This window comes from Convolutriloba macropyga, chromosome 5, assembly GCF_964194025.1.
Source record: "Convolutriloba macropyga chromosome 5, txConMacr16.3, whole genome shotgun sequence".
Lineage (NCBI taxonomy): Eukaryota > Metazoa > Xenacoelomorpha > Acoela > Convolutidae > Convolutriloba > Convolutriloba macropyga.
In genome coordinates this window covers 55,790,885-55,817,171 of record NC_134472.1, presented here as the reverse complement: position 1 = coordinate 55,817,171, position 26,287 = coordinate 55,790,885, and the positions used below count along the sequence as shown (strand labels likewise).

Sequence of the window (26,287 nt, the reverse complement as noted above, 5' to 3'; positions counted from 1 at the left end):
GAAAAACAATTTCTCATTGTAGAAATAATTTATAAAGCAGCGACAGAACGCAGGACCGACGTATTATTTATTAATCACATTTTTTGCAAAAATTGATGCTGCCCTATTCGAGTACAGACATTTGTAAGATCTTGTGGGACATAGTTTATCTCGCCAGATGTTTGAGTCATTTTTTGCTGACTGAAGGCCATGTGTGAAATTAGAGGACGTTTTTTTAGAATGGACAATAATCAACCACGGTACTACTCCATGGGAGCCTCTTATTCTATACATCAATGACTTTAAGGAAAAAGTACAAAGAAATTCAAAATCAGTCAGTTTGTGAATGATACAATAATATTAATTTTTATATCAAAGCCAAAAAAAATTGAAAAAAGAGAAGTCCGCTGGGTGTTCTGGAGAAAGTTACTAATGAACGATGATAAAAACCGATTTACTTTTCTAGTTGAGACAAACAATCATAATGACAAAGTAAATTATTTTTTCAAAGTCTTAGCAATTCCTCAATACAACGGATAAACCGTCAGATAAATTGGGGAATAAAAGTACGCTACATGAGGAAAAAATTGAAAAGTCAAGAGGTCCTCTAATGAAGTCTGACATTTTACCAGAAGAATTGCTGATCACACAAATGAGTGCTTCGACTTTAAGAAATGATAGTATTTCAGGAAATGCATTTCGTAGATAACTTTCTCCTGGGCGAGATATTGTTCTAGTGAGAAAAGAACATAACAATATAACTGATCATACTAAACGTAAACAACCGTTCCTTACAACAAAAAACCTTTGTGAAATGGAAAAAACTTCCTCTTGAAATCCAGAAAGTAAAATCCCAAAACAATCTTAAAAAACGTTCAAACAGCATATGCTCGAGCAATTTAATCTTGTACCTTTCCAAAGAAACATTAGCTACTTTAAAATTTACTTTTATGTTTAGCAGAAAACGGGACCCTTAACTTTCATATAAAATATTGTACTGGAGAAAATAATGTATATATCATACCTGACTTGTAAACTTTAACCGACTGGTTGAGAAAGAAATTTACCTGTCATTTCTGGAAAAAGTTTCTTTCACATTATTGCAAGTTTAATTTTTAGTTTTCGTTTTATGCTTTTTTGTAATTGAATTTATAACATCAGATGACTCATACTTCGTAACACATTTCTATTATTTGTACTCTGCGAAGAAATACTTTTTTCATTACAAAATTTCCAGTCAAACGCGCGAGTTTCATACGTTTGTCCAAATTTGATTGTACTAAATACGTTTTTATTCAAAATGATCTTTGATAATAGCATGGCAATTTACAGTCGGCAGATATTTCCTACCTCAAATCATAAACTGCAGTTCCAATACACCTCCTTCAGCAAAGTAAACATTGGCAATGTTATTTTGGGAGAAAACATCGGAAATGAAAGCCAGTCGTACGAGTTATTCGTGGCGTCAGATTTCCACTTTCAAATGAGCAACTCAGAGAGGGCATCTTTGGTTGTCTACGACGAGTTTGGATCAATTGTTGGCACTGTACAGTTCTCGCTACTGGACGTGTTACATGATGAGATTGACTGGTTCACTGGGGATGTGGGTCCATGGTCGGATTATTTCTCTTTTGACTATTCAGATCTTTACCTGACGGCATTTGATGATTCGAGTGGCCTGCGGTTCTTTGTGATAGAGAGTGCTTCTTCAAGTCAGAATGGTGAGAACAAAATTAGATACACGCGAGTAAAATACCAGATCTCGGTACGGTCGCAGATTTTGTAATGCTATATTTTTCCTATATACAGTTCCAGACTTCAAACTGGCAAGTTCGTGTTTCAAGCAAAGTTACGTGACTGTGCTAGAGTCACTTCCAACTTCTGGGTTGTGTCTCAAACCGCAATACAGTCCTAGAACAATGCCAGATAATCTCAATCACTTCATCAGAGTCACCTAACCTATACTCGGAACACTCCATAAGCACCAAAAATGCGTCCCAAAAATGTAGAAAATCTGCGATGCCAGATTTAACAATGCAAAAAATTCGAACGAGCGTGACGTACTCATTGTGTGTTTTAAGATGGTTACGCAATTCTGCAGAAGTCACTTCAAAACTGAGTAATTTTAAGCACTGATTGAAGCTAGAAAGGTCTTAGTGGTTTCACCAGAATTATTTAAAACTATATTCGAGTAATTCATGTAGGCGAGCGTGCTCTTTGCATAGTGATTATTTGAAAAGGCTTCGTTTACTTTGTCATATGTACCTAATTTTTTTGCAAATCAGCAATTCTTTGCTCCTTAGTTGTTTGGAAATTATTAGCATGAACGAAATCAAAAACTCTCAAGGCATTGCCCTTTTTTCTGTTTTTCTGTTTTTTCTACCCAAATGTAGTGGAAAATGTTTTGGTTTGTTGGAGCATTTAAAGACACGATGATCGATGGTTTTTCAATTTATCATTACACCGCAGAGGTATAACCAAATCGTCACGGGCAAATATGCCCGATGCGTGTATCTCGTGTTCGTTTTTCTTATGTTAATACATTGAGAATGCAACAAAATTGCAGAAAATAGCTACTTTAGCAGAAACCGACAAAATTGAAAGGAAATTAGCCACCCGTGTTCGCAAAAGTGTCCTATTCTTTGCCGCGAAATAAAAGTACATGCTATATATCCTATTTTTCGCGCATAATGTATCACGCATCTGCTCCGCACCGCTTTTTCGCATGCAACGTAACTCGATTTCGCACTATATTCCGCAAATGAGCCTATATTATTGAGCGTTTTTGAGCATAAAGTGATTATTTAAGTTTTATTACTACTACTAGTACTCATAACTACGTTATTACTTCTTTATTACTACTTATCAAAGGGTTCCTAGCCGGTTCATTGAATCCGCACCAGTCCCACATTGACAAAAAAAGCATTTTCTGAGCGTGAGAATTTTCGGAAAAAACCAGTTTTTATGGCACTGGGACGTACATCATATATTTCACAAAATAGGTTCTACCGGTCAAAATAGATTTGGCCAATGGAAAGAAATTTGGCCTGCGAAAATAGGTTCGGCCAGTCCCTTATTGACAAACAAACCTTTTTTTGAGTGAGAAATTTTTTGGAAAAAAGTCAGTATTTGTGGCACCGGGACGTACACCATATAATGTTCCAAATATTGACCCCAAAGCAAAAATCTTTAGTTTAAAACAATCCATATGAATTGGAGATACTGCGAAAATCGTCTGAGCAAGATTCAACAACTCTTTGACCCATGGGGTTACGTCATATTTTTGAAACACGAAATGACTTTAGAGAAACATTTGACGAAATTGCAAAACTAGATTTTATATAACACTAATCTTGAGTATCTCTACATCATGGCATACATTAGGCTGCCATACGTTTGTGTTACCGCTTTGAACCACCTAGACCCAATATTCGAGAAATAAGAAGGCATTTTACATTAAAAAAAAAGCGGACTAATTTTTTGCGTTTCCCGACTTTATTTTCCTATGGTACCAATTTTTCAAGTATTTACCCCAGACCAAATATTTTTAGTTTGATACAATCCATATGAATAAGAGATACTACGAAAATGGTATGAGCGACATTCAACAACTCCTTGACCCATGGGGTTACATCATATTTTTGAAATACGAAATGACTTTAGAGAAACATTTGACGAACATGCAAAATTTGACTTTATATAAAACTAATCTTCAATTTCATTACATCATAGCTAAAATTAGCCTGCACACGGTTCTCTTTTCACTTTGAACCGCCTGGACCCAATAGTTGAGAAATAAGAATACATTTTACATAAAAAAAGAGAAAATTTTTGCATTTCCGAACTTTACTTTTCTAATACACCAATTTTTCATTTTTTCCAGAGAAAAAGTTATTGGTTTAATACATTCCATATGAATAGGAGATACTACGATAATAGTTTGAACAACATTCTACAACTTCTTGGCCCATAGGGTTACATCATTTTTTTAAATAAGGGACGAATTTTGAGAAAAGTTGGACGAAATCGCAAAACTTCCAGGAGTGAATATAGTAAAAATTTAGCGACCGAAAAAAAACAAAAACCTTATTAAAAAACTCGAATAAACTTTTTGCTTTGTTTGCAAACTAAATTTATTGTTCAGTGAATTAAAAATAGAAAAAGTAAATTTGGCTTTTTTCTGAAAAATCCCTCAATATTTTTTGATGAAATGTCGGATTTTCAAGTCGATTTTCCCTTCTTGGTTAAAAAAACCGCTTGGTTTCTAAATCAGTGCCCCTACTTATGGTACCCCTGAGTTTTCTAGTCCAACATTGTTATACAAGACCTTTATTGAGCGAGGGATTTTTCGGAAAAAATCGATGACCCGGTTTTTCGACTTTGCCTTTAAAGTTGTTTGTATTTAAATCGCTTTAAAGCTTTAAAAGCTTCAATTACAGATTATAGAGCGCGCTTGCTCAAAATGCGCGCTTTTAATTAGGCTTAATTTAGGATCAGAAGTACTTTAAACGCAAATAATAGATACCTAAAATGAGCGGAAACGTGCTACAAGACTTGTAACCTATTTTACGATTTAGAAGTTCTTTTATTTCGCAAAACTGGCGGAATCTGTTTTTCCGAAAAATAAGATACAAAGGATTTCTTCCAGTTTCATTCATTTTATGTATGTAATTTTCGAGCGAATTTTACTAAGGCGGAACTTTTTAGGTATACCTCTGCGGTGTAATGATTGTAATTGCTTGAAAATAAATTGTTATATGTTGCCGAGTTCATAGCCTTTGCCATTCCAAAAGAATTTAGTAGGTTTTTTCTTATATGCTTTTTCTTAAGAGCTGATTCTGTTTTAATTAAACGAGCAATTGTAAACAATCCTGGATGATCCAAAACAAGCCAATAAATATTTTCATCATACAATTTTTGTTTTACATTTCAAAAAATTTTACTTTTGAAAAATAAATAGCTGGAAAAAGAAAAATACAGCGGTCCTTTATTTTCATAAAGGGAAACAAAAATAATGAACAAAAAAATCCCAAATTCTGTTTGGTCGAATATGATGAACTTGTAATAAAATTTTTAGGAGTAAAAAAAATAGCAGAACTTTATGCAATCAATAGACTCAATAGAACGATTAACGAATCGAAGAATCAAAAAGCAAAAGTTCAGAATTTGAAGATTCTCTGATATACTATTAAGTTTTTCATTTACTTCCCTGTAACACTGCCCAAAAACAGTATCCTAGCGTTGTAAATGAGCAGCATTTGAATCAATTCTGATGACAAAAAATACCATCAAGTCTTGAATAAGGGTTTCGCTCGAGCTTCTCCGATCACATAGAATAGCACGAAAAGGTATTTTATCATCAACTGGTTTTCGACTTTAGTTGAGGATTAATAATAATAATAATAATAATAATAATAATAATAATAATAATAATAATAATAATAATAATAATAATAATAATAATAATAATAATAATAATAATAATAATAATAATAATAATAATAATAATAATAATAATAATAATAATAATAATAATAATAATAATAATAATAATAATAATAATAATAATAATAATAATAATAATAATAATAATAATAATAATAATAATAATAATAATAATAATAATAATAATAATAATAATAATAATAATAATAATAATAATAACAATAATAATAATAATAATAATAATAATAATAATAATAATAATGATAATAATAATAATAATAATAATAATAATAATAATAATCATAATAAAAATGATAATAATAATAAAAATAATAATAATAATAATAATAGTAATAATCATAATAAAAATAGTAATAACAATAATGATAATAATGATAATAAAAATAATAATAATAATAATAATAAAAATAATAATAATAATAATAATAATGATAATAATAATAATAATAATAAAAATACTAATAAAATAATAATAATAATAACAATAGTAATAATAAAAATAATAAAAACAACAATAATAATAATAATAATAATAATAATAATAATAATAATAATAATAATAATAATAATAATAATAATGATAATAATAATAATAATGAATTCAACCAAACATGGTTACAACCAGCTTGGTAATCCCCACATTAGGGGAGAAATCAAGTTTTAATAATTAAATTTTCTCGAAAACTTTCCATCCTGAAGGGTAACTTTTGTATTTGAATCTTTTCCTGACTCCCCTTCGAAAACTGACATGGATTTTTTTTGTGGTGAATAGTTAGAAAAATTGTTAAGTTGAGACAAAGAATTATTGAATGGGGCTACTCAACTAAATAATTATCTTCAGAACGTTTCCGAAATGCTTTTCTCGCTTCAATAAAAAACTTTTCACTTGATCTGGTCTTTGGACAACCAAACGGTTTTGTGACCAGTGGTCTGACCCATTCATAGAGGTTAAAACTACTAAATTCTTCTTAAGCAGGATTAGGTCTATAAGAACTTGAAAATAACTGACTGGCCATAACCGATTTCGAATTAGGCTCTCAACGTATTCTTTGTCACCCAAAACTGAACTGCAAGTTATCCCTTTAAAGCAGGATCTTTGCAGTCTTTCTAAGCGTTCAAGATACTGTGGTCCTCTGTTCCAGACATTTGAAGCATAAAAGACCGCGGAGAATACATGTTTTCTCTTGAACATATATGTCAATGTGCATTTGACAATTTCTTTTGAGCTGCGGGGAAAAACTCTTCTCAAATGGTTCAGTGTTTGAAATCCTTTTTTTTCGGCCATTTTCAGGTGACAATTCCAAGTCATACTGGACGTAAAAAGTAATCCGAGGTCTTTAATTGGTTTACCGTTTTCGATGGCAATGCCTTTTGCAAATAACTCTGTGGACGAATCGTATGTATTTTTTATGAGAACTCAAGAATGCTGAATTTGCCAGAATTTAGTTTGTTTGAACAAGACCATTCGATAGCTCTATTTATATCAAACTGAATATATTCACGTTCCGAAATCTGTCCTATTATTTTCGTATCATTGGCATAAAGGAATGTTTTATTGATAAGATTTTAAAATTTTACTCGACTTTCTCAAAAATCTCAAGCGGGGGTCCCCAGGGATCAATATTTGCTGTATTTTTGTTCTCTGTGTTCTCCGTCAGGAAGGTCATTTATGTACACATAGAACAAAAACACAGCAAATATCGATCCCTGGGGACCCCCGCTTGAGATTTTTGAGAAAGTCGAGTAACTGTCTGCAACTTTTACACTCTTCTGTCGATTAACCAGATATGAAGCAAAAAATTTCAAAAACTCTTTATCAAACCCAAAACGAGCGAGCTTTTGAAGAACAAAATTAAAATTAATCGTATCAAAAGCTTTAGCGATGTCCAAGTGAACTGTTATCGGGGATGAATTATCATCTAAAGCGTGATATAAGTTATCCCAATACTTTAACAATTGGGTTACTGTTGAATGTTTTTGCCGAAAACCATGTTGAGCAGTGCAAAGCTTCCTTTCGACTGTCTTCTTAATTTATTTGTAAACTATTCTTTCAAAAACTATAGAAATTGCACAGAGCATTGCAATTGGTCTGTAATTTGTAATGTCCGTTTTGCTACCATTTTTGTTACCAGGACGCACGTGTATGTTTTTCCAGACTTTGGGAAATTGGCAAGCGTTAATAATGCAGCTATATATATATATATATATATATATATATATATATATATATATATATATATATATATGATACTATTTATAACGTACGGCGCTGAGGCTTTAAGGAGTGTGGTGTTATTTGGTCATAAGAGTTGGCACCAGATTTAATTTGTGATACTTCTTCTAGCACATCTTTTCATCTTTTGCGTTTAATGTGATATCATCTAGAAAAATCTCTGGTTGAGCTGTTCTCGTTCTGATATTTATGATAATTATTGGATATATCAAATCTTTTCTCAACGCTTTTCTTTAGTAAGGCAAATCTAGCGCACGTGCAAAACTAATGTGTAAAATTAATCGAGACCTTTCAAAAATCCGACTTTGCTCTGGGCCTACTTAATCTTGCAAAAATTTTAGCACTCTCCAGGTATTATGAACACCTGCGTCACCACGATCCCCCCCCCACACACACACACACATACTCACACCACCGCCACGTCCACCCACTTCCAATACCGTAGATGATCTCGGGCTAAAAAGAACTTCTTTGTTATTCCGCTTCCTCTGATTGGACTAAAATATTTTAAGCTTTCAAATATTCTTCTGTATGTATATTTTATAATTCACAATATAAATTGTCAGAGGTACCGTCAAGGTGTCTAAATGAATGTGATTCAATAGCGTTATTGCCAGTGTTTAAACGTATAAGTATATCAGGAACTAAGAGATCCTGTCCACAGGACACATTTTTCCTTCAAGTTTCTGTTACTGTACCAATTATCATATTAGCGGCAGACAACAATATTAGGTTCACCCTTGTAGGTACATTTTATTCAGACTACACGATAGTATACCTCACTAAGTACTTATATCACTGAACAAAACCTAGAACCTAACCGCCCGATTATGTTTGTAAAAATTTACAGGTTGTGAGCATCGAGCTGGCTGGCTGCAAGTGCTGTGCAATGCTGGAATAACCGTCGGTGACCCCTCTTGTCCTCATCTGGACTGGTGGACGATATCTCCGAGAACAGCATCGGATGGCTGTATCATTATGTACTCAAAGCAACTCACTGTCTGGAGTCAAATGCAATTCTCAGTTGCGTCTAAGATCGAAATATATACAATAGGGATCTTGTTAAATATTATACTATTGGGGCTGATTTTTGACCCAAGAATGGAAACCTTTCATAACTGAGCAGAATGGGCGATAATTTTGAAATTTTTTAGTACTCCTTTGAACTCTTTTTTTTAGTTATCGTTTTAAGTTCTTTTCCTCCACCAGCCTACTGGATGCATGTCAGCTACTCCAGACTCAATAGACATTTTAGCACATGTTCGGCAAAAAAAAGTTTGGAGTAAAAATCTAACGAATTTAAATCTTTCATTTTTGCTCATGCTTTCTAAAGGTGACGGAAAACACTCTTTCGTTCAAAGATATACGTTCAATTCAATAAGCTACACGATAAGTCAACTAGGCAACTGTATTTGATAACGCATTAAGGCCAAAAAGCCCCTCTCAATGGCCCGGCAAATCTAGCTCGATCTTTTTTAGCAGGTATTTTGTCTGAGTCGATTTTCGACTCAGATTGGTCACCGATACGTTTTCGAAACATAAAAATATTAAGCCTAAAAGAGCGCAATCGATTCAGTATATTAGTAGGCTCAACGAAAATTATGTTTAACGAACTTTTTCCGAGCTTTCTATGCCAAATAGAACGTATTTTGTGTGCATTTAATCTTTTTGTAAGGCTTACATGGTTAAGAGATTACGTCATAGTTTTCTCGCTGCTTTATTTAAATAGCGCATTGTTCATTTACGCGGTAACATCCTCCGGCCCGGAAGAAAATGTTGGGAGGATCGGTACAAGCTTAACGAGTGGGCGGACGAGCGATCCGGATGACGTGCGTAAGACGGCGGAGCGGGCGACGCTGTCGGAACCGTACCGAAGTTCCTCAATCCGAGCGGTTGGATAGTAACCCCTAGGGTTGCTTTCTTCAACGATCCAAACTAAATCACCGACCTTGAGGTGCTGCTCGGCAGGCGTCTGCCACTTAGATCTACGGTTCAACGCAGGTACATACTCCTTGAGCCAACGTGCCCAAATTGCATTGGCGTATGACTGTGCACGGGCGTATCGCTTACGATGATCGAACTCGTCGACGCCAACGATAGACGGAATTCTGGTTGCTTGGTTACAGAGTAGAAAATGATTAGGTGTTATAGCGCATAGGTCGGACGGGTCGGCGCTTACGGGCGTTAAGGGACGTGAGTTTAGTGCGTATTCGACCAGACAAAAAGTAGTGTTCAACACCTCATCTGTGAGGCGACGCGTACCGAGGATAGTGTACAGTACTCTTTTAAAACTCCGAACTAACCTCTCCCAGATGCCACCTTGGTGTGGCGCACTGGGTGGATTGAACCTCCACTTAATGCCCTTATGTGCAAGTTCGGTGGCAATGTTAAGCGTATTCCATTTTTCCACACATTCACGGAGCTCTTTCTCCGCTCCAATGAAGTTCGTACCATTATCCGACCAAATCATAGCAGGAGTACCCCGACGGGAGACGAACCGCTCCACTCCCATTACACAAGAACTAGTGTCCATGGACGGGACAACTTCAACATGGACAGCACGAGTAGTGAGACAAGTGAAGAGAAATCCCCACCTCTTCTCGGTAGTCCGACGAACTGTGACGTAGAATGGGCCGAAGTAATCAGCCCCGGTGTTGGTAAAGGGAGGAGACTGGTATGCGAGCCTCTCCTTTGGGAGGTCTGCCATGATAGGTTGAATGGTTGCTGCACGGAACTTTCTACACAAGACGCAGTTTGATTTGATGGAACGCAGTGTGGAACGTAGTTTTAGGATGGCATAACGTTCCTGTACCTTTGACCTTAAGTAATCAATGCCCTGATGATGGTTCTTCAAATGAGTATGCCGCAGAAACAGTTTAACAAAAGTATGACGCGCATCTAGCACGATAGGATGCTTAGTGTCGAAGTCAATTTCCACTAGCCGTCGGAGTCGACCAGAAGAACGGATGAGACCATGAGGCCCAATAAACCGAGTAAACTGAGCAATGCGGCTGCTCTTCTTGACAGATTTGTTGTCAAGAAGATCCTTTCTTTCAGTACTAAAGGACTCTTCCTGAACCAAGTACTGGAGATGACGCTCGGCTTCGTCAAGCTCAACAGGATCGGCTATGCTGCCGTCTACGGTACGGTAACTTTCATGAGATGGTAAAAGACGGAGCACATATGCGGTGACACGAAGTAATTTTTGATAAGAACTGAACTTATCAAACGGAATTAGATTGATGCTTTGTTCCTTAGGGGGCTTGGTTACGGATGCGGCTAGAGATGAGATGGAGTCATCATCTTGTTCCTTAGTTACAACGCCGAGCTTGATGTTGTCAACGACGTCAGTATTTGGTACAAAAGGGAATTGCTTAGTTCTCAAGAAGTCAGGACCCCTCACCCAGCTACTTGATTGCAAAACTTCAGCGGACATGCCACGCGTGCCAGCATCTGCCGGATTATCACAAGTGGCGACGTGGTTCCATTGGTCAACGCTGGTGTTCTCCAGGATTTCACTAACACGATTTGCAATGAAGATGGGGTGTTTGTTCGTTGAGTTTATCCACTGCAAGACGATGGTACTATCTGTCCACATAAAGACTTTGTCCACAGTAACCGTTAATGCTCGACAGATTTCCCTTTTTAAACGGGCAGCGAGGAGAGCGGCTTGTAATTCCAACTTAGGAGCTGTCATTACCTTCATAGGTGCAACACGGGCCTTGCCCAAGACAAACGCCAGCTCTGTTATAATCTCCCCGGAGGAGCAAGTTACTTGAGCCCTAAGAAATCCTACTGCACTGAATACGTCTTGCGAGCTATCACCAAACATGTGGAGTTCAAGATGTTGGGATGGTCCTGAGAAGTAACTTCTCGGTATAGTGATCTCATTTAACCGCGGCAGTTCAATACACCAGGCAAGGAATCTGTCAACTGTGTCCTTAGGTAACTCGTCATCCCAACTTTGTCCATTGACACGCCAGATGTCTTTCAAGATTAACCGAGCACCAACAGTGAAAGGTGCGACAAGACCAATTGGGTCGTAGACCTTTGACACAAGACTTAAGACCAAGCGCTGTGTTAAACTTTTCGTGATGGTGCTGTTAGTACCCCTACTCACAACCAGAACATCGTTGTTGTGATCCCACTTAAGCCCAAGCACGTGCATTGATTCCTCCTTTGATGAAACGATGACCTTCGGTTCAGTGGATTGAGCAGACCCATCAATTCGGTCAGCCAGATCTGGTACATTGCTTACAAACTTAGTAAGCTTGAACCCACCTAGATGGAGAAGATGTACCAATTCCTTCGACCTAATGAGGGCCCTCTCGGGGGATTCCACTGAGTCCAAGTAGTCGTCCATGTAGAAGTTCTCAAGGACGGCTTTCGCAGCTTCTGGGTACTCCTTAGCATTATCGCGTGCCGTGCGCTGAAGTGCGTAGTTGGCGCAGGTGGGCGAATCTTTTGCCCCAAAGATGTGGCGCGTATACTGGTGTACCACAACATTTGATGTGGGATCCTCCCGCCACAAAAAGCGCAATGATGGTTGATCACATGGTAACACTCAAACTTGGAGGAACATTCCCTCGATGTCGGCGGATACTGCAAATTGATGTTGTCTGAACCGTAGGAGTACATAGATTAGGTTTTGCAGTAAGTCAGGTCCAGTGAGTAATGACTTATTAAGAGATGCGCCATGGAATTTAGCTGCTCCGTTTAGTACCCTACGAACCTTGCCCGGCTTGTTCGGGTTAACAACCGGATGGTGTGGTAGGTACCACTCTCGTTCCGAGCGACTTTCCACCTTATGAGCATCTTTGACCCTTACTACATAGCCCTTGTCTAAGTCCTCTTTGATGGTACTCGAGTACTTTTCCCTTAAGGTCTGATCTTTCGTGAGCCGCTTTTCCAAAGACTTTAATTGAACAAGCGCTGAGAAATAATTGTTGGGCAGTTCGATGTTATCTTCAGCCCATAGCATTCCTACATCGTACCTTTTTCCATTATGCACGGTGGTGTTTTCAAGAATTTCATGCGCACGCGCATCCGAGGCGGATCGTGGGTCTACTTGCTTAAGTGCGCCGTACGACTCCATGTCGTACCAAGATTTTACCTGACTAGCGAGTTCAAAATCCTGCTCCATATTGGCTTTGAAACAAGTCGAGACTAAACCTGAAGACGACGGTAGAGGGCCGCTTAGAACCCAACCTATGGGCAAGCGAACAGCGAAGGGCGAGGACTTCTCGTCGGCAGCGAAGTACTCTAACGGGCGGATGGCATGATACACATCCTGTCCAAGTATCATCTCGATGTTTCCATAGCAATATGTAACTGGGTCTAGAACTGCTAGGTGCGGGTATGTTTCCTGAAGTGCTTTAATGTTAATGACGTCGGCGCCTACATTCAAATTTTCCTTTACGTAAGGGCTGACTTTAGATGGTTCAAATGTTTGGTTGTCGCGTGGTGTTACAATAAGTTCAACTAACTTAGTGTCTACGACCTCCTCGGTATTTATACCCTTGACTGTTAATTTCAATGCTGTACCGTGCAAACCAAGTCTATTTGCAAGATCATTGGACACCCAAGAGTTACTGCAAGCGGTATCACACAAAACTAAAGCCGTGGTATCTTTACCGGAGGAGCTCTTCAACTGTAATTCAGTCACCTGAAGGAGGTCTTTCACATTACTCACAGATGACAAAGTAGTGGTCTTACTCGCTGATTGGACACTAGGAAGTTTACTTTGATTTGCGCCAGCATTAGAATTAATGTTGTTGTTGTTTGAAGGGGATTTTGGTGGATACACCCTCTCAGCTCCATGAAGAAGTGTGTTATGGGAGCTGTTGCAACCGTCCTTCCTGCATTTCCTGGGGTTTGGGCATTGCCTGAACATATGCTTTTCTCTCAAACATGAGAAACACAGTTTTGCTTCAGCCACTACCTTTGCTCGCTGAGTGGGAGACTTTTCTTTAAATACCCTACACTCCCAGATGCGGTGGATACCTTTACACACAATGCAGCGAGGGGTTGCAGGCGTTGCCGACGTTGAGGCTGGTCTCTGAGTGCCCTTAGTTTGTGTATTAGCAGCAAAAGTTCTTGAGGCAACTTTGGTCTTTACTACTGAGTTGGTGTTATCCTCAGTTCTTGCCTTCGATGAAGTTTGTTTCATTAAATCATGTGCCTCTGCCTTCTCCTTCAACCAATCGTTGAAGTCAAGGAGTGTTGGCTTAACCCAATGTTTCTTCACTGTGAAGAGTGACCAGGATTCTTTCAGATTGGGCGGCAATTTTTGCACAGCCGTGTTGAGAAGTGAGGCGCTCTTAAGGTCTGCGTCATATGAAAGTGATTTAAAGACCCCAACAAGACTTGAAATTGTTGCAGAATAGTTTATGATGTTATCACTATTGTGCATCTTTAGTGGTGGAAAAGAGCTGAGTTTTTCTAAGTGTGCACTGACTACTGCCTGTGGTTGGCCAAATTTACGTTCGAGTGTCTTAAGTGCATCCTTATACATTACACCACAGTATGCGAACTCAGCGATGGCGGTTTTAGCTTTTCCAGTTACAAGAGTTTTTATGTATGTTAACTTGACATCATCAGTCAAGGACTGTGCGTCTATGGCGCTTTTAAATTGTCCGAACCATTCGTGCCACTGCAGGGGATCACCATTGTATTGTGACAACTTCCACTCGGGCAGTGGATCGTTCTTCTTACAAGTAATTGCGTCCGCCAACTGCTTTATCAAATTCGCAGAGTCCAAAGAAGGAGCCGAAGGTGTGGGATGCGGCGGGCCACCCCAACACAACGGGTTCGGAGCGGTAGCTCCATACGTTGGCGGAATGATCGGAGTGACAAAGGTGGGGGCGGTACCTGTGGAAGAACTAAATGGATTCGCTTGCATGAAGTCTGATGTTACGTAATTTTGAGCGCCTGCTGCTGCTTGTGCATGAGAGGAGCGGTGCGATGTAGATATATGAGGGTTGATTAACGGGGCCGGTTGTGCGGTGTATAGATTTGCAGATGTACGTACAAGTGGTAATGCATTTGGTGGGACTGCTGCCGGAAAACGCCAGACATTTGGATCTGGAGGAGCAGGAGGTGCGTGGGTTATGGGCACAAAGTTTTGGGGCTGAAAATTCTTTTGTGGAGGTGCTGGATGATTTAATTGAGGTACGAAATTGTTTGCGGAGGAAATGAATGGTGCAGGCGGAGAATGGGGTAACAGATTGACATTATTCGCCACGGGGTTAGTGGCTTGCAGTGGGAGTGCTTGTGGCGGGGAAGGAGGAAAGCGGAATGCGGGTGGGATTAGCGGAAAATGCGGTGGTGCGGGGTTTAGAACGGGGGATGGAGGGGCTGGTACATTTATGTGTGCTTGTTGCGGATTAAGTGCTAGCGGAGCATTAACAAGTGTGTTTAAAGGTAGTGAACGCGAAGGGCTGACTAAATTCAACTGTCCCGGCATGCTCGACCTGCGAGGGAATTGATGATCTAACTGTAAACCATCGAAGTGCATTGTTGCTTGAGACAGTTGTCGGGCTGTGTTTGGGGCGTTTAGTTGAGTTGGCATACCAAAGTTTATTGGTGGTGATGGAGGCGTATATTGAGGCTGTCGCTGCTCTTGCATGATGTTGTTTGCAACATGTGCATCATTGGTTACATTGGTTCCACTACTTGGTTCATGGACAGGGAGGTTGATGTTGGCCTCAACTTGACCATGTGTATTGAGATTGAAGTGTGAGTTTGGAAGTTGAGCTGAAGAAGGTCGGACAATTGCTTGGTTGGATTGGGCGATGGAACCAGAAAAGTGCAAACTCGGTTCGTTTGCAACATCTGCCATGTTCCCGGCTGGTGACGAATTAACCCAATCTTGAACAAGTTTCTTGCTCTTGACTGAACTTCTTTCCGTAAAGAGCCCACTCATTTTGCCTGTACCAGACCCGTCCGCTGATGATTTTGTCATCAACTCAATTTCCTCAAGGGCTGCAGCAGCTACTTCCTTGCGATGATCTTCCTCAAGCTGTTCAATTTCTAATTCCCGCAATTTCGTTTGTTTTTCAATTTCAAGACGTTGTCTAGCAATGCGGAGTTTTGCCTCATGTTGTTTCTCAAGTTCCTCCCTTTTGAGTCTAGATAGTTCTAAGTCTCGTTGACGCTGACTTGATCTTTTTGAGGAAGTCATATGTGAACCTGATCTTGATTGGTGAGAGGTATACAGCTCTGCTGTCTCTTTGTCATGGACCGAATTGATATACCCTCGAGCAGCAGCAATGAACTCATCAGTTTTCTTTGTTACAGTCTCTAACCATTTTTCAAGGTTCTTACAAGCAGCATCTGGATTTTCAGTCTTTTGTGCCAGATCAAAGAGCTCTTCGTTTTTATCAACTACTCTAATAAAAGCGTCTTTGCACTTCACAAGCAGACGTTCGATCTTAACTTTCCTGTCTTGCTTATCAACAGCATTGTTAATTTCACCATAGATGTTATTAAGTTCAGCCTCTAATTTTGCCCTTGCACTATAAAGTTTGTTGAATTTGTCCTGTAAAGTTGTCATGATCTTAAGAAAAACAGGAACCACAAGTTTAATTTGGTACTAATATAGAGTACACATACATGCAACAGCACAACACAAATGGGTTATACCGAACCCTAGTGTGACGATTTGCCTAGCAAACCGCCAAAGAGCAAAGATTTTCGTCGAGTACAATAGTACCCGGCGAAAAAAAGAAAGAACGGTGCGCAGGAAGCGCGAAACGGGACAGGACGGGGGGCGGGACGGACGGGAAGAGACGCCGAACGAATAACGCACGACGCAACAGGAAACCGGACGGACAAACGGGAGCGTCGGGCGAATGGCGCGCGACGAAACGGGAAAACGGCACGGGCGGGGCGGAAACGTCGGGCGGATGGCGCGCGACGAAACGGGAAAACGGCACAGGCGGGGCGGAAACGTCGGGCGGATGGCGCGCGACGAAAAGGGAAAACGGCACGGGCGGGGCGGAAACCTCGGGCGGATGGCGCGCGACGAAACGGGAAAACGGCACGGGCGGGGCGGAAACGTCGGGCGGATGGCGCGCGACGAAAAGGGAAAACGGCACGGGCGGGGCGGAAACCTCGGGCGGATGGCGCGCGACGAAACGGGAAAACGGCACGGGCGGGGCGGAAACGTCGGGCGGATGGCGCGCGACGAAACGGGAAAACGGCACAGGCGGGGCGGAAACGTCGGGCGGATGGCGCGCGACGAAAAGGGAAAACGGCACGGGCGGGGCGGAAACCTCGGGCGGATGGCGCGCGACGAAACGGGAAAACGGCACGGGCGGGGCGGAAACCACAAGCGAGGAGGCGGGAAGATCGATGCTAGCAGACCACAGCAACAAACTCAACCAAACAAGCTAGCCGTAACTCCAGAATAAACTTAAGTCACACCCTAGAAGGAAGGAGAGGAGCTACTGCCAGGTAAACTAGCACAAACATTATGGGGTTTTATCAACGGCATCAAAACATGAAACAATTTACGGCAACGATGTAGTATAACCAAAAGTCGAAAGGGTCAGGAAATTTACTAGCCGTAACTCCAGAACAAACTTAAGTCACACCCTAGCAAACCACCATACCCAGACAACAAAAGTGCATACTACAAAAATTAATAAAGCTACAACAAATTGCTAGCAAACAAGTGTGGTGAAAGTCACGAAACAAACCAGCCGTAACTCTAGAATGAACTTAAGTCACACCCTAGCAAGGAACGAGACTAAGCAACAAACGAGCATACTAGCAGAAAGAAATTCTACTACAGCAAAACTCAACATACTACATCATACAACAAATAAACGGGGAATAGAAAGAAACAAGAAGACACGGAAACAAAGAGGACGGAAACGGAAAATGAAACCAGATAACCTGCGGAAAACGGACGGTAGTGAATAACTCAAAATGGGGAGAGCGAAACGTTTAGCAAAGCGCTATTGGAAGGAATCAACCACAAACTAACCCGCACAACAACGCAAGACTAAGAGACATTTAGGTTATTAAAGGCTTGAGTAAGTTCCGCCTCCTCGTACGCATGGCGGTTGCGGAGCGTTTTTCGACGGCGCTTGGAAAGTTTTTTCGGTCGGGACCGTGTTATCAAGGACCGGAGGTTGCTCTTATGAGTTAAGACTATGGTCAGTGTTTTCAGCTCAAGCGCAGGCCTTTGGTGTAATGCTCTGTACTCTTTAAGTAAACTAAGATCTTTCTGTTTACGTTTAGACACAATGTCTTTCACTAAATGGATGGTAACTAGAGTACTACGCTTGAGCTGATTGTAAATATCAGGAGTTCCCTCTCTGGGGCAATACACTATAGCTTCTATGCGCTCCTGATACTTTTCAAGCGCTTCAATAAGCTGCGAAGGTGTTAAAGGCTTATTGTTGTTGCTTCGATGACGTGAAAGCGAATTGTTCACTACATCATGCCATATAACTAGGCGGTTCTTATCATGAAAGAAATGACTCAACTGGAACTGCGCTGTTTTTCGGACTTTCAAAGCGTTAGGGTTGAAACTTAAACCCGGTAATGCGTAAACGTTACGTTTGTAACGATTTTGTGTTACTTGAGGCGCAGTTTTTATGGCGTGATGAAGTGAACTAGCAGCTAATATGAAAACCATATAATGTTTTTTACAACATAATTGACTTGAGCTTTGCTCAAACTCCGAACCTTGATGTTAAAGGCACGATTTTCACGAGTTACCAAGAATAAGCGCTTATTTGTAAAAAATCAGTTATCTGATTCTTTTTTTTTCAAAATTTGAAAATCTTTTAATTCTACCCTTAATTCTACCCTTTTTATACAAATGTTCGATCCGCCTTCTATCAAGGCTTTATATAAATTTTTTTCAAAACTTTATCAAGTTTGGTCAATTTTTTCAAACTTTTTTTTTTTGCTTCGCTTGAAAGTGTAATAGACTTTACCCAAGTACCAACCTTCACCTCAATTTGGTCAATTCCTAATTTTGACCAAAAGTTTTCAAAATTGATGTTTTTTAACAAAAAATGTGTATGGCTTGGGTTATCGGTAACCGTTATTCAAAAAAAATCAGCCTTCTGGGGCAATGGGGGCACTAGATTTGCCGGATATATAATCAATTTAATGCATCAAAACCAAGTTTTTTTTGTCGAGTCTTACAGTTTTTGTGCAGAACTTTTTTGTTAACACTCTCTGGATGCCCGTGCACTCTCTGGTGGCTCATTGTAGTACACTCCTCCTGTGCCTCCCTCAGAAGCGGCCGGGTTGCTGTAGATAAATCTGGCCACGACATACGGAGGGGGCACGCTGTTATTCATATTCCTCCTTAGATAAGACACCCCGACTGTTGATTGAGTTTGGATAGAACTTGCAAGCGCTGGGTTTTTGGTCCGGGCTGTCTTGTGTATGCTGCCAACTTCTGATTTGAAGTGAATTATTGCAACAAATTAATTACGGTAAAATTATAAACAAATTTTAGTATGCATTTTAGATACGTAGGTGGTCACTTCTATCACTACTTTGAATAACGACGGATAGATTTTGTGTAAGAATCAGATTTTAAGAATAACCGCCTCTTGCTGTACAGTAGATTCAGTGGCTATATCTCAAACGCATGCGCAAACATTAGCTCCGGTGCTGTCGGCCAAAAACCCACCGTTAGCTCATTTACTAAAATACACCGCGCACGTAAACACGAGACAGAAACGATACAATTAATAGTGAAACTTTAAGTCCACGCTGTAGAGAGGTACGTTTTATTAGGCTAAGTGCAATTTCTGAAGCCGGTCGCGGCATCAAAATAAAGGTGACGGAAAACACTCTTTCGTTCAAAGATATACGTTCAATTCAATAAGCTACACGATAAGTCAACTAGGCAACTGTATTTGATAACGCATTAAGGCCAAAAAGCCCCTCTCAATGGCCCGGCAAATCTAGCTCGATCTTTTTTAGCAGGTATTTTGTCTGAGTCGATTTTCGACTCAGATTGGTCACCGATACGTTTTCGAAACATAAAAATATTAAGCCTAAAAGAGCGCAATCGATTCAGTATATTAGTAGGCTCAACGAAAATTATGTTTAACGAACTTTTTCCGAGCTTTCTATGCCAAATAGAACGTATTTTGTGTGCATTTAATCTTTTTGTAAGGCTTACATGGTTAAGAGATTACGTCATAGTTTTCTCGCTGCTTTATTTAAATAGCGCATTGTTCATTTACGCGGTAACACTTTCTAAGTTTCCGGTAAAAATCTTCAAGATAGTGGTATTATAAACTGTTCCTGGCAGGCCGCTGGGATCGCTATGCGCGATGAACGGCCCTCGATTATTTCTCGATCAAATCCCGCAGTGGATGAGAGGCATGGTCGTGGACAACGATCCGCTTGAGATCAAAAACACAAGATCTCTTTAAAATGACGTATTTTTTTGTTTGGAACCTTTGAATACATGCACCAACTTTTACATCATAATTATTACATAACTTTGGGCTTGCTTTTACGTCGGCTTAATTTTAATTTGGCCTACTTCTTTGCGTTTCACCAATTTTTGCACCTTCCGATTTTTTTTCTCAGAATTTCTTATTCCTCATTTGTTTGTATTTGAGCATGCAATTTGTATTTTGAGTTCTGACGAGGTGAAATAAAAAAATTTCGAAAGCGTGCATAAAAATTTGATTGACTGGTATTCCTGTCTAAAGCTCGATGATCAGGAAATTGCTTCGGGGCAAAAATGAAACAGTTTGCTTTGAAAACATTGCAATTAAGGCTGTGAAAACCAATTAAGGCCTTAATGAGTTGAAAATATGGTAGAATCATTTAGTACAATAAAACTATGGAAATCTGTACAAATGTTTCTGGGTTTCTGAAGTAGGAATAAAAAATATCTCCGGGAAAATAAACAAACTGTAGAGACTTTTTAGGGATAGGAAAAGAAGGTAACCAAGTCTAGGCACAGCAAAAAACTTTTTTGCTACCTTTAGATACCCTGACAGAAAAAAACTTTTCTTCGAGGTGGAAGAAAGTAAAAGTGTTGTAAATAAAATACTGTAAATTCAACCGTAAACTAGTGGCAAGCAAAAACTTGAACTTCTGCATTCACGATTCAATATTTTTTAGTCAATGATTTGCCTATTTGTGGTTCGTTTTCAATAACAGACATCAACGATTTTTTCATGCCTTAAATAATTTTGAACATACTTCGGTTCTCGGCCATTTAGATTTAGCATGCTCTCATCCCAGGTATAGGCATGGTATTATGAAAAGACCGTGCTTGAGCCAAAATTGGTCCCAAAATACTATGCTCATCGCATGAAAACACTACGTCGGCTTTAAGGGCATCTCAAATTTAGCTCCACCCATTTTTTGCTGCTGACCTTTACTCCGACTCACATGTTTGCTGCTGGACTTAACATCTACCGAGGCTTAATGCTCGACTATAACTTGGTCGAAACTTGTCGCTGAATTGTATTTTGATCTGAATCACAAGTTCTGGGAAAAACTTCGTGAGTCTGTTTTTTGTCTAGAAAAAATTTAACTTTTTAATATGTTGCTCGTTAATGCCTATAATGTACTCAGCAAAAATTCAAGTAAAACCATCCAATGAGAGTTTTCGTGAAAAAAGCTGAAGAGTTCCAATTTTTTATCATGGCTAAGGAGAAGAAGGTTATTAAAATGTTCGACCTAGTTTCATTCGGTAAATCAAATGAACAATTTAGTGCACCTGTGAAAACTGATTCTTAAAACTTTTTTCCCGACTGAGTGATAAGTTGATCTGATCTAGTGCATAGTTGTCAATCTTGCTGTTTGATGCCTCAGTGAAAGCAGCAAAAGTAGGAAGCAAGAAAAATTCCTCTTGTGAAAACATCACAACGATGAATAACTTTGGTTTGTTCTGAATCATGAGTGGAGGAAAAGTCTTTTCGCGGTTCTACTTTTTGCCTGGAAAACTTTGCTAGCAATTTTTTCCATAGTTTTATTTATTCACGTTACTAGCATGTATGCTCCTTTAACTTTTACTGTTGCAATATCGGGGAAACATTATTCAAAAAAAAGTTACTGTTTTTACAAAAACCATGAAATTAATTTGTGAATTTTGGAAGGAAAAAGTCTGAAAAATTTCAATTCATTATCAAGAAGACCATTAAAGATGATGTACGTAGTTTAATTTCGATCGATCAATTTGGCATTATAATGCAGCTGAGATAACCGATTCATAATTCTTGTTGCAGTTTTCGAAACTTTGCTGTAAATTGGACTGCTGTGGTGCAATAATGCCCAGCCTTGCCCTTGTGATGCCTCAATGGAAACCTTAAAAACAGAAAGCAACAAAGACTAAAAACGGCAAATGAAAAACATAGCATGGTGCGATCAAGCATTTGATGGATTTCTTTTGGGTTCAAAATACCGTCGAAAGTGCAAATTATACAATGTTTTTTTGGTGGCCGCGTTGTCGAAAAATTTAGATAAGAGTTAAATGTTATAGTGTCAAATAATTAGAAGACCTTGCCTTTACAAAAGATTACTATTTGTTCAAAAGATTTGCTCATTTATATTAGGTTATAATCTGACGTTTTTTCACAAAATTTTGTTAATCGGGGTTGACTTTGTTATCGTTTATTGACACAGATCATGTCTCTCTCTGGCCTTGGTCGATTGACTCTAACAGCCCTTGCTGCAGATCACAAAATCGTTTTATGGATTAGCAAAAGCAAACAATAATTTCGAGTCATTCGAATGCAAACGAGTCACTTTTTTGCATGGATTTGTTCCGATTGATGTAATTCTTTGAGACTTTTTTGAGCCGATCAGTGCAATTGGAACTCATAGCGTCTGTTCCCTTGAGTTCGTGACTTTTTGCATCTTTGCAAAGTTGACTGATGTTATCGACGCAATCAAAGATGCAATCCACAAAAATTTTTTAATCAGGGATCACTTGTTATCTTTTATTGACACAGATCATGACTCTCTCCCTCTCTTCTCTCTCTCTCTCTCTCTCTCTATCTATCTATCTCTCTCTCTCTCTCTCTCTCTCTCTCTCTCTCTCTCTCTCTCTCTCTCTCTCTCTCTGGCCTTGCTCGATTGACTCTAACACTCTTCGCTGCAGATCACAGGTTCTTTTTATGATTTGACAAAAGAAAACAATATTTTCGAGGCGTTCAAATGCAAACAAGCCACTTTTTTGCTCGGATTTGTTCAGAGTGGCGTGATTCTTTAAGACTTTTTGAGCCGAACAGTGCAATTGAAACTCCTAAAGTCTGTTCCCTTGAGTTCGTGAATTTTTGCATCTTTGCAAAGTTGACTGATGTTATCGACGCAATCAATGGTGCGATCCACAAATTGAAACTCCGGACGACAAATAAAAGGGCTTTCGCAGAAAATGTGGCGATATCTAAGGTGAAATGATCATGAAACGGCGCAAGTAATAAGGTAGTGGCCTAGTTTTCTCAACCAAGACAGAAATGTTTCTTGACTCTGTTGATCTCCCCCTCGTCACTAAGTGAGAACTGGCCTGAATATGGCAATGAAAAATCCCATCTCATGGGTTGAAAGCGGAATGATTAACATCTCTCAAACATGCACTTTTTAATCAGTTTTTTTCCTACATAATCTTACTTCGTCTGACTGATCTGACATTTGGCCGGGAAAAGTGTTGAAAACCGACGAGGACATTAGGTTTCCGATGCGCTGTGATTTTTTTAAATAATTTGCTACTCTCTAAGTGCACGATTCGGCAAAGTTCTTGAGTTACTGAGGAATCTGAAAGTTTAGTGGAAAGGGTTCGAGATCTTGATATTGATGGAACCGTTGTCTCTTCCCCCCCCCCTTTTGTTTTACAGTGAGGCTCGCTCCTTCTGTCTAGCATAGCCACAACCCAACTCCATATCCTTCATTTGCCCAAATTTAGTCAGTTAACATTAAAACTTCAATTCTGATTACGTAATTTTTTTAACAATAGGAGTACCATTTCACATTAAATAGGAGCCGTGTTCTGAACTTGCAAAAAAAATAATGATAAATAGAAAATTTTCTGACACAAATTTAATGAAAAATACTCAACTTTTACTCACCTTTTGCTTACAAAATGCAACTTGTGCCACACCAAAACGCAACAAATTGATACTGAAATTTTTGCTCACCAAAGTTAATCGGTTTTGGATAGCAGCCACACCGATCTCTAAAAATGGATTGAAAAAAAAAATGCAGCTTATTTTGAAAAAAAAACTGTCAATTTTGTCAGTTTTTGTCAAACTGTATTAAAAAATAGAAGTTCAGAACATAATAGAGTTCTAGTTTTTATTTGTTAATCAAAACAGGCCCCATACGAAGCTAAATTTGCAAATGCAAGTCAAAAACATTGCAGATAGCATAAAACTCTTCGGAAATAGAGTAGGTTTGTTAACATTATTGCGGATTGCTGATGTTGGAAATATGAGCAATGAAGATATGAAGATTATGTTTCTATTACGCTTTAACTTCGTCTGATTTCATTGAAGAAAATATAGAGAGTTAAAATTACTGATAACAATTTCCGCTGTATTTGGTTGATCTAAACATACGATGAGAATTTGAACGAATTTGAGCGGCAGCTGCTTTGGTGGCCCAGTTAAGTCCAAACGTGGTCAATGAACATATCGGTTGAAAGGGGTGCCATCCATTTAGTTAGTAAAGCCTGACTTTTTTGCAACTTCAGCATTGTTCCATAATTGTAGACGTAAATTTGTCCAAAACAAGGCAAAATTTTGGATGCTTTTTTCTCCTTTCGAGGTTTTGTTGCACCTTAGGAACTCAAGCGAGTTGAAGTTTTCTAAGTAGAGAGTTTTCACTTGAGTGCTGCATCAAACTTGAGCTCAATCGTTTTTGGTGCGTTCAAAATTGTCTATGTCCATACTTTGTGCTTTCAGAGTTTTTCGTGCGTTCATCTTAACCTATGTCCAGATTTTTGTGCGTTCAAAATTGCCCTTGTCCATATTTGGCGCATTCTGAGTTGCATATGTCCAGACTTTTGTGCGTTCAAAGTTGTCTATATCCATGCTTCGCGCTTTCAAATTTGCTTATGTTCAAACCTTCCTGCGTTCAAAGTCACCTATGTTCACACGTGCGAGCGTTCATTCGTGTCGTGTCTCCAGAGCGGGTAATTTTGAACTCATGTCGCCTCCTTGCCCGCTCTATGGTCTGTATATATCAACTTTTGGTCTGGGATCTCATCCTGGGTTGAATCTGTTGCATAACATTTTGAATAATCAGTGCGCTCATTTTGGTTTCGATTTGATCTAACTACCGCGATTGGTATCTCAGCAAAAACGTTAAAAATTGGATTTGTTAACAGTTGCCTATGAATGCTCTAACGTTATGCAATTTATAGGAATTTTCAATTATCTCGTACAAATTATCCATAATTAACGAATGAGAGCAAAAATCAGCTGTTGAAGGGTCATCTGTTGGATTAAATTATTGGAGCCTTGGCTTTGTGGCGTCGCACTTTGATAATTATAAGTTTTTCGGCTGTTTTCCGGATGTCTTTTTTGCAAAAACGTAACTTGAATTTTCCAATTGGTTTCTTCATGCTTCTCAGTTGTTGCTGCCATTTTTGTTTCAAAATTGGTAATTGCAATTCTATGAACAGAAAAAAAAGAGAGTTTAGACTTTGAAACAGAACTAGCAAACTAAACTCTTAGCGGACTCCCAAGGAAAAGCTGGGTCATAAATGAAATGGTGAACCATTTTTTTCAATAATTTGTTCCTCGGTGTCAGGAGACTTGACAAAAGTTTAAATTCTGAGATTAGGTTTTGACCTAAATTGTTTCAGTTGATGATTTGGATTGTGAGTTATAAAAGATTTCACCAACGAGAGGACCTTTTACGTGTTAAAATGATTCTCTTTTTCGTCTCGCGCTCACGGGTTATTTTAAGCAATATCCTTTGTGTTCGTTTGCCTACCTGTTACATTTAATCAATAAAAATTAGGTAACGATTTTTCGCACTCATGGTGGTTTTGATAATTTTTTGATAATTTTCTTTTTTGTTTCCAGCCTCACTTTTTCAGCTTAAACTTTGGAATTCTAGTGCTTTTAATTGCCATAGGCAGATGTTATGAATGAAAAATTAACACTTTACCGTTGATTTAAAACCGATTTTATCTTTATTTTTATCTTCATTTTTCTTTATCATTTTTATTTTATCTTAATTTATCTCACATTTGGATGTATTTCTATAACAGAATTTTTTAATATGTTCTTGTTTGATTTCTCTTGTTTGAGTATTCACTGTCTGAGCACAATTTATTTATTTTTTCTCAAACTCAGAAACTCAATTTTCATTTATCCTTGTTTTCCTCAAATTGTGACTTTTAATGTTTGTTTAATAGTTTTTGTTAAAAAATCTTTTTTGCGTTCTATTAACGTTTTTCTTTGCAAAAACCTATTTGTGTAACAAGTTAAGAAAAAGATATGATAGTGAAAATTGAGGATTTTAGATTAAAGTGTTTTGTTTTCGTTTCTACTATTTGATTTTTTTTATTTATTATTGAAATGTTGGACGTTAGCTTGAATAAAGGAGCTACTGTAAAGCTCAATACAGTAAAATACGCAAGTAATTAGGAACCGACTT

General features: G+C 38.7%; 1 protein-coding gene across 1 annotated transcript; it reads left to right on the top strand.

Moving 5' to 3' along the window:
• The first annotated feature begins 1,297 nt into the window (after window positions 1-1,297).
• On the top strand, window positions 1,298-8,891 carry LOC142340110 (uncharacterized). The gene is made up of 2 exons (XM_075390545.1): window positions 1,298-1,700; window positions 8,529-8,891. The coding sequence occupies exons 1-2, from the start codon at window positions 1,298-1,300 to the stop codon at window positions 8,798-8,800; spliced, it is 675 nt and encodes a 224-aa protein (XP_075246660.1). The 3' UTR covers window positions 8,801-8,891.
• Window positions 8,892-26,287: the final 17,396 nt, after the last annotated feature.

Coding starts and splice junctions, on each gene's coding strand:
- LOC142340110 (XM_075390545.1), top strand. CDS start 1,298: ATGGCAATTTACAGTCGGCAGATATTTCCTACCTCAAATCATAAACTG. Junction 1,701..8,528: donor TGCTTCTTCAAGTCAGAATG/GTGAGAACAAAA, acceptor AAAAATTTACAG/GTTGTGAGCATCGAGCTGGC.